The sequence below is a fragment of the Gymnodraco acuticeps genome, unplaced genomic scaffold (genome assembly GCF_902827175.1).
Source record: "Gymnodraco acuticeps unplaced genomic scaffold, fGymAcu1.1, whole genome shotgun sequence".
Taxonomy (NCBI): domain Eukaryota; kingdom Metazoa; phylum Chordata; class Actinopteri; order Perciformes; family Bathydraconidae; genus Gymnodraco; species Gymnodraco acuticeps.
The window spans coordinates 404,407-414,123 of record NW_022992140.1 but is presented as its reverse complement, the minus strand read 5'-3'; the positions used below and the strand labels follow the sequence as shown (position 1 = coordinate 414,123).

General features: G+C 43.0%; 1 protein-coding gene across 1 annotated transcript; it reads left to right on the top strand.

Annotated features, from left to right (window-relative positions):
* The first annotated feature begins 1,387 nt into the window (after positions 1-1,387).
* On the top strand, positions 1,388-7,903 carry LOC117538290 (C-type lectin domain family 1 member B-like). The gene is made up of 9 exons (XM_034203896.1): positions 1,388-1,526; positions 2,318-2,389; positions 2,864-2,923; positions 3,362-3,433; positions 3,956-3,992; positions 4,116-4,228; positions 7,239-7,402; positions 7,538-7,641; positions 7,719-7,903. The coding sequence occupies exons 1-9, from the start codon at positions 1,523-1,525 to the stop codon at positions 7,843-7,845; spliced, it is 753 nt and encodes a 250-aa protein (XP_034059787.1). The 5' UTR covers positions 1,388-1,522; the 3' UTR covers positions 7,846-7,903.
* The last annotated feature ends 1,814 nt before the right edge of the window (positions 7,904-9,717 follow it).

Here is a 9,717-nt window from a genome sequence, read left to right as displayed (position 1 = left end):
TTGTTGTTTTTGTGTTTCTCTTGAAAACATCAGTGCTTTAATCAAGTCTGGAGAAACAATCTGATTCATGTTGCGACCATTTGGATGAGAATAAGATAGAAGGAGATCAGACCTCAATATCCAGTCACTCTGTCAACATCAGCACCAGCAGAGTTCAGAGAGGGACAGGAAGTGGAGGTGGATTGGCCAAAAGAAGAGCAAACACTAAGTAAGATGTATGTATGATGATAAGATGAGATAATAGTGTTTAAACTCATCGATGCATCAGTGTCCATCAATGCTGCTCAGTTCCTCTAACCCTTATGTTGTGTTCAGGTCTCCTTTAACCCACGGGGGTCAAACTCAAATACAGAGTGGGCCAACATTTAAAAATGGGTACCAGTCGAGGGCCGGACTGGTTCAATGTTTATTGCAGAACTTATTGAAATGAACTTATTGCACATATTAAACCTGGAACTAACAAAGCTTCAATGATCGCCTATAAAAACAACATTAAACATTAAATAATCAGTAGCATTCATTTCTTATGGCTCTATCTGCAGCTTTTCCAGAGTCATTTCTTGTGAGTACATTTCCCCACAGGCCAACAACAGCTTCAAAAAAACTATTCCCCTCAAAGAACAAACCAAACATGCCCTGTTGTCGTGAGAGAAAGTGCAGAAGGAAACATCCATTAAACTCAGTGTGCTGCTCTGTGATGCTAGTTCAGATACTTGGCATCTCATCTTGGGAGCAAGGTCATCAATGTTTGGGCTCAGGCTCTGAGCTGAGGGAGACCCTCAGGATGGAGTGAAGGTGTGCTGCAATATACCGGAGGGCCAGATCTAATAGTAATTAGAAATTATTCTGTGGGCCGAAATTAAATCCACCACAGGCCTGATTTGGCCCCCGGGCCTTGAGTTTGACAAATGTGCTCTAACCCTTATGTTGTGTTCAGGTCTCCTTTGACCCTTTTCAAGTTAACATTATATAATAACTACCTCTAGTTTTGATCAGAACAAGGCTTCATGATATCCTCCACAACAGCTCTATGAACACTAACTGATTTTGACCATTGTAGCCAAGTCTGTATAGTCTCTACAGACTTATAATAGTCAGGAGAAACAATCTTATTCACGATGATGTAACATGTTTTAAAATGAACCAAAAGTAAATCAATATTTAGTCTCTAGCAGAGTTCCAGAGAGGGACAGGAAGAGGCATTGAGAGCATTTTGGTGACTAAACATACGTTTTTGGGGCCTAGAAATCCATGGAGATCCACATTGCAGTTAATATGATTATATTAGGAAATCCAATATGTTGGACGTGTGACTCTATTAAAACCCGGTGAAAGGGCCGCACGTTTTCAAGTTCCGGTTGAGACTATTTGGGAAGTATCAACATGACATGAGAACAGGAGATTAAAAAGATGCCATCTCCACCTCGAAGCAGAAGTCGACTGAACCGTCACATCAGAGAGACGCTCTCATCAGGACTGCAGCAGGACTTTGTTCAGGACCAAAGGAAACATAATCGAGGATATGGGTAATTAAAGAATATTCCAGAGTGTGTGTGTGTGTGTGTGTGTGTGTGTGTGTGTGTGTGTGTGTGTGTGTGTGTGTGTGTGTGTGTGTGTGTGTGTGTGTGTGTGTGTGGTGTGTGTGTGTGTGTGTGTGTGTGTGTGTGTGTGTGTGTGTGTGTGTGTGTGTGTGTGTGTGTGTGTGTGTGTTGTGTGTGTGTGTGTGTGTCTAAGATATAACCTATGATATGTTTTTCTTTGTATATATAGTCATACAAGGAAAACATGTTGGTAAAGACCAACATGTTTTCCTTGTATGACTATATATACGTAAGTTGCTTTTGAGGCTAGACCACTCCCTAGCAGCACATTATTTTAAATATCCAAATTGATATAAGATTGAATCTTTAAAATTGTAATTGATCAGCTCTGCTGAACATAGAGACATCATTTTTGGAGAGTGAATTAGGGAAGAAGCTTGTAGTTTATCAATATGTTAACCACACATGATGATCTATTGTACTAAATACTAAATGTGCTTCATTTTCAACAATAACATGAACAAATGTTTTATTTATAAGATTTGAGTTTGTCTAATTGGTCTTTAATCTCGTTTTAAAAAGTCAGCACGATACACTTCTCCGTGTGTTTTTAGTTCTGCTTTTCTGCTCCTGATGCTTTGCGTGACAGCAACTGATTTAACATCGTTGAGTTTGATTATAAACTCCATCCTTTAGTGAAATGGTTCCTCATGCGTGCTGAACATAATGGGAGGGCAGCTGCATATCTGATGAAACAGTATGTGTTTATCTTCCAGAGGAAATCACAGGAGAAGCTGACTATGTGAATGCACCAGAAGGCCCTGCGGATAAAAAGGCAACGCGTCCAGGTGAGCTGTGAACACAAGCAAACATGAGATTTATTCAACAGTCATATTATTTAAATAAAATAGTGATGAAGGTTAAACATGTGAATATTAAATCATCTCTTTTTATTTTATATTAACTGTTAATTCATGTTCAGTTACGTTACTCAGTCCAGAGGCCGCTTTTATTCAATGCATTTTCCACCAATAGCAGTGTGTTTGCTGATAGCCATTATACAATCCATATTTTGTCCAATGGTTTTTGAAGTTTGATCATATTGGGAGTTACATTCACATCAATGCACACAATGCATACTTAATAATAATAATAATGTCTTGTTTTTCCTTACTGCACATCATGTATTACAATTCTATTCATATGATTATAACCATATGAAATGTTATTAAAATTCCCCCTATATGTTCACCTACCTGGTAATAAACCTGTTTCTGATTCTGATAAACTTCATAAAAACACATGACGTCTATATTTTTCAGAGGACACCAAAAAAGGATCTGCACCAGAAGGCACCGTGGATACAAAGGCATCCCCTCCAGGTGCATGATCAACACATTTCACTATTTAATACTGTTAACACGTTTAAAATAAACATGAAGGTAAAACAGTGAGATAGTGACAAAGGTTGAAATGGTTTAGCTATTTTCGTGGTGTGTTTATAATGTATTGAAAGCAGGGGTACTCAAACTTTTTTGTTAAAGGTCCCCTTGTGAATTTTATACAAGGTCAATGGTCCGGATCAATGCCAGTTTGAGAAGCCCTGCCTGTTAAATCATTTTAGGCCATAAGACTGCTAAACTCCTGAGCTTGCACTATGTGTATTGATTTGCACTGTTTTAAGTATTTTATATGTTTATATATTGCATGTTTTAACCAACTTGCGACCTCAGTTTTTAGACTAAACTGTATCTGTGTATATGACTTTAAAACCTTCGAAACCTTTGTTTAGGTTTTTTAACAGAATGCTTGTTTTTCAGGCTTGAGGTTTGTTCTTCCGATAGCAGTGTGTTGGATCATACTGTTAGCCATCATGGGTCTCCGTATCTACTGTGAGTATCTTCTGTGTGAATGTCAGTTCAACAGTTTGTATTAGATGTGACCTGAAGCTCTGTAACTCTGTGTGTCGATCCAACATCTCCCCTCTCGTTCGCTGCCACACATGTTGCAATAGGAAGCTGCCATGTGGCGTGAAAGTGAAGCGTGTGTGAAGGTGTTTGCTTGTTTTGCTAATTGTGCAAAAAGCCGCAGTTTAAAGTTGTTCCTGTTCTTCAGTAAGCTCCGTGACTTATCCTTCCTGATGTTCAAGCTGGCTCTGTGCAAATATGTATTTCAGTGTTTGATATTTCAAGTACTTGAGATAACAAACGCACTGTAGACTGCAGAACGTTCCATAGTATAGAATATAATGTTGCACTAAACAAAGCAGTTGTTCACGTGTTCATATGATAACTTTACTATTGATTCAAGATGGATTCAAACATGTGAACCCATTCTTCAATATCTATTAAGAACATTTAAACAGAAACACCTCCCTCTGTCTGTCTCTGTTGTGACCTCTGAACTTTCTGAAGACAACGCCAAGCAGACTGCAGAAATCAAGACGCTGACATCAAGAATCCAGGAGCTGCAGACACGGGAGAATCTCACGGTCAGCTGTGACAACCTGACACAAGCCTGTACTGTCTCAGAAAGCAACGTGAAAGACCTGAATGCAGAAATCAAGATGCTGACATCACAGAAGGATGGCTTGACAAAGCAAATACAAGAAATGGAGACGAACTGGAATGAGCTCAACGTCAGTCGAGCTCAGTGGAGCATCAATGAGTACTGCAAAGAGGATGAAGGTATGTTCAGGAACCATCAACGAGGATAAATAAGCTTGACAATATCTATTGTAAAACAATATGCAAATGTCTCACGTTACTAAATGTGACCTTGTCTTCCTGACAGAACTCTGTGTGGTGAAAACAGAGGAAAGGCATTCACTGAATCATTGCACAGAGATATAGGGTGACCACTGTAGAAACAGATCAAATTCTTAGTGCTTGCAATATGAGAACTGTATGGCAGTATACTACCATACGAGCATATGGGTATCGCGCGTTAAACCCTCTGATTTCTCTAAAGACATTTCTTTACAACACCACACCAGTGGCGTAGCCAGGAATTATTGTGTGGGTGGGCCTGGAGAAATGTAGGTGGGCCAGGGGGAGACATATTAAGCGTGGGGTCTGAGCTGAAACTTCATTAATGATTTTAATGATTTTTTAATGCACTAATAGAACATAAGCATAAATTAGCAGTGAAAACAAAAACATAGGCACGGCGGCCTCAGAATGTGTGTAAAACTGACATCCACATAGGGATGGGTATCGTTAAGGCTTTAACGGTACTACTACTTTTATCGATAGCGCGCATGCTTAGCTCCAGGTTCAGTACCAACCACATCATAAAGTACGCGGACGATACAACAGTGGTGGGACTCATCAGGGACAACAACGAACAGGCCTACAGGGAGGAGGTGAAACATCTGACAGACTGGTGTAACACCAACAACCTGATCCTGAATGTCGATAAAACAAAAGAGATCATTGTCGACTTCAGGAACAAAAAGCACTGTCACCCACCACTCCACATCAACGGCACAGCAGTGAAGACTACAGACAGCACCAAGTTCCTGGGGGTGCATATCACAAGCAGTCTGACCTGGTCCACTCACACTACATCACTATTTAAGAAGGCACAGCAGCGCCTACACTTCCTGCACAGCTCCCCCTCCCATCCTCACCACGTTCTACAGAGGAACCATAGAGAGCGTGCTGACCAGCGGCATCTCCATCTGGTCGAGAGACTGCAACGCCAAAGACTGGAAGTCTCTGCAGAGAGTGGTTAGGACAGCAGAGAAGATCATCGGAGTGTCTCTCCCTCCCATCAGAGACACCGCTCAGAAACGCTGCCTGACAAAAGCCCAGAACATGTTTAAAGACCCCCACTCATCCTCACCATGCTCTGTTCTCCCTGCTGCCCTCCAGCAAGAGGTTCCTGCAGCATTAAGAGCAGAACAGCCAGATTCTGCAATAGCTTTTTCCCCCATGCCATCAGACTGCTGAACTGCAAGTAGACCAGTAACACAGAGATTACATTACGCTGTGTAAAGAGCACATATTTGTTATATAGTATGTCTATTTTATTTATAGGTATAGTACATTTTTATATTTTAAACGCACACTTTATCTTTAATTTTATCAGCACCACGTCACTATTATTTATTTATATGTACAATTTTAGCAAGTTTTTATATTGTCCTGTTCCTGTAAGCCAGTACAGCGATATTTCGTTTTAATAGTACACTCTGTGTCTTGTTGAAATGGCAATAAAGTATGTCTGTCTTATCGATCCGGTCCTTTAACATTACTTTTATCGGTTCTTTTGGAGAAAAAAAATAAACTAAACAAATTGTGAACAAAACTAACATTGCTTTTTATATAATTAAATACATAATATTTCACATCAAAAGAAACAACGTTTTAACAAATCGTATTAAATAATGTGATGACAGAATTGTAAACAGAATAGCTGAAACTTTAACTAAATAAATAACTCAGTTTCCTCTAATCATTAACCCATGTTTGAATAATGTAGTTAACTCGGTGTGTTGCTGCTAGCATACATAACACCTGACGTGGAAACGTTACTCGTGGATGGAGCTACAGAGCTGCTAGAAAGACAGTAAACCCGGTGCATTCCTCCGTCTGAATGTGGAGCACTTTTGATAAATGTTTAGACAAATTGCTCGTGTTACCGCCCTTACATACTAAACGCTTATTCCACTTTTGGTAACGAGTATTGTCCACATCGACACGGCTATAGTTTAACCACACCTCGGAGCGCGTTCTCTCTGCCATCTCCTCCGTGTGTGTGTGTGTTGCTGTATGTAGCAGCTGCGTGTGTGTAAACTGCCCCGCCCCCTCGCACACAGACGGGAGAGATATCTCTTAAACGGAGTTGGCGACACTTAAACTGCAATGTAATGTTGGGTGTAGCAATAATACATACAACATATATCGGGGGCACAGGTTGTTTATCCTTGACAGTCGCACAGTGGGCACACACTGAGTGTTTTCATATTCAGTAAATGTGTACACGCTAAACTGCAGACCTCAAGAAGAAATAATACTTTCATTCACTCACGGCAAAAGTTACTTTACTTACTATAAAAACTCACGGTAAAAAAATGCACTCCTTATTCCATTGTCATGAAGGTGGAATCTAACTATATCCAGAATACGTTTTATTGGATCCAGGCTAGAAACATGTTTATTTCTGCTGTAAAGTTGGGCATTTTAACATGGGGGTCTATGGGAATTGCTCCTTTTTGCATCCATCCCCTGTCGGCCACTAGATGAACTGCAGTTTGTCGAACTTCCTTCTGGGCTTCCCGGCTCTGCGCTATGAAGCGCTGATTGGCTGTGGGTGGGCCAGACGTGCATGTGGGTGCGGGCCCACCCACAGCTACGCCTCTGCACCACACATGTATTTGTTTTATTAACCTCCAAAATACAAGTAAATACTAGAAGTTTTAACTTGTGGTTAATCGTGATTAGTCGTTTTAGTGAATATCGTGATTAAAACTTGTTATCGATTGATATCAGTTTAAATGTCATTATATAATGTGTTTGTGTTTGCATTATGGTTTACTCAGTTAATTATTTTTAACAGTACTTTAAAGTGCCTTGTTGTTAAAATGAGCTTTATTTTTTGCCATTTAACAAATATATATCCCAACAAATAAATAATAATGATCACAATTACAAAGCAGTCATGTGGATAATGGGTTGGTCTCTGTTGTTTCAGTGAAACAGTGTCGACCTTGTGAGATGAACTGGAGATACCGTGAGCCTAGCTGCTATTCGTTCAATGATGTTGGGCCTACAAAGCGGTTAACCTGGGAAGAAGCTCGAGAATACTGCAGAGCGCTTAATGCAGATCTGGCTGCCGCACATAATCTAACTGAAAAGGTAACACAATTATGTAATGAAAAAGTATCTATCTATCTATCTATCTATCTACATTCCATACCTATACATCTATGTCATAACATGTTGATTTGAGTATTGTATTTAAATACCTGATGACTGTTTCTATGTTGTCAGAACATCATCAATTATTACAGTATATCAACTGATGGAAGCTGGATTGGCCTGAGAGTTAAAGACGGGAAATGGAAGTGGGAAGATGGAAGTGATCTGACTAATAGGTAAGAGACACCTTACTAAACATTTTGAATCATAACAATCGTTTAGCCTTGATCTAAACTTCCTGTTTTTCCCTCAGCTCCTGGGTAGACCCACCTACTGAGGGTCACTGTGCAATCTCTGTCTTGCGCATACAAACATGGTTATCAGTGAGCTGTGATCAGAAACAACAATGGATCTGCCAGAAGAAAGCTCTATCTGTTTAAACACTGCAGTCTACTTACTCTTACATTTTCTTTTCTTTGACTTTTTCAGAGATGCAGTAACCTCATTGATCAAATCAGTATATAGAACAGAATTTGTTTTAAATGCTGCTTTATGTTGGCCAATATCTTTGGTTTTAACATAATTAGCTCAGAGCTGTTTTCTTAAGCATTTGTATTGTGATGTCATACATTTTAATATGTAGAGATGAGAGTTATATGTGTGATTTATCTAGAAGCTAATTCTTGTTTGAGTCTATGATGTTAAATACAATTGCTGTCACACAGTGTTGTATTTATTTCCTCACAAATCAGTAACACACAAAAATAACACAAATTCATCATCAACATGTATATTAGCAGTATATTGGCTCTTTATTAGTCATTATAAAACACTTATTAATGCCTTATTCTACATGACCGCACAAACCTAAGGCCAACAGGGTGGGTGGAGGGGGTCTGGAGGACGGGCTTGGGCTAACAGCGGAGGACCCGGAAGGGGTCTCGGGCGGACGGCCCGGGGGCAAGGCAGAGTTCAAAAAGGGGGACTCGGGCGGACGGCCCGGGGGCAAGGCAGAGTTCAAAAAGGGGGACTCGGGCGAACGGCCCGGGGGCAAGGCAGAGTTCAGGGTGGGGCGAAGGCCAAACAGCTCCAGAGGCCGGGCAGGACCCGGTGTCGGCCGAACAGGAACCGGAGCCGGTAGGACCGGCTTCGGCAGGATCCCCCACGGAAGAGGACCAGGAAGTTGGCAGCACCCCCGGCGAGATAGATGATGGCGGGGCCTCCAACGGAACTGGACAAGGGGTTGGCAGTACCCCCGGCAGGACAGGTGATGGCGGGGCCTCCAACTGGACTGGACATAGAGCTGGCAGGATCCCCAGCGGAACCTCCAAAGGCACGGGACATAGAGTTGGCAGGACCCCCGATAGAAGAGTAGTCGGCGGGACCTCCAACGGAACAGGACAAGGGATTGGCAGGACCCCCGGCAGAAGAGTAGTCGGCGGGGCCTCCAACGGCACAGGACTTAGGGTTGGCAGGACCCCCGGCAGAAGAGTAATCGGCGGGACCTCCAACGGGACAGGACATAGGGTTGGCAGGACCCCCGGCAGGAGAGTAGTCGGCGGGACCCCCAACGGGACAGGACATAGTGTTGGCAGGACCCCGGCAGGAGAGTAGTCTGTGCGACCCCCAACTTGACAGGACATAGGGTTGGCAGGACCCCCGGCAGGAGAGTAGTCGGCGGGACCCCCAACGGGACAGGACAAAGGGTTGGCAGGACCCCCAGCGGAACCTCCAACGGTACAGGACATAGGGTTGGCAGGACCCCCGGCAGAAGAGCAGTCTGCGGGACCTCCAACGGCACAGGACTTAGGGTTGGCAGGACCCCCGGCAGGAGAGTAGTCGGCGGGGCCTCCAACGGCACAGGACTTAGGGTTGGTAGGACCCCCGGCAGAAGAGTAGTCGGCGGGGCCCCCAACGGGACAGGACAAAGGGTTGGCAGGACCCCCAACAGAAACTCCAACGGTACAGGACCCCGGCAGAAGAGTAGTCTGCGGGACCTCCAACGGCTCAGGACATGGGGTTGGCAGAACCCCCGGCAAAAGAGTAGTCTGCGGGACCTCCAACGGCATATGAGTAGGGACTTGAGTGGGAACTCGAGAGAGGGCTTGAGAGGGAACTCGAGAGGAAACTTGAGAGTTGACTTGAGAGGTGACTTGAAAGGGATCTCGAGAGGGAACTTGAACGGAGACTCGAGAGGTGACTTGAGAGGGAACTTGAGAGGTGACTTGAGAGGAATTTCGAGAGGGAACTCGAGAGGAGACTCGAGAGGGGACTTGAGAGGGAACTTGAGAGGTGACTAGAAAGGGAGCTCG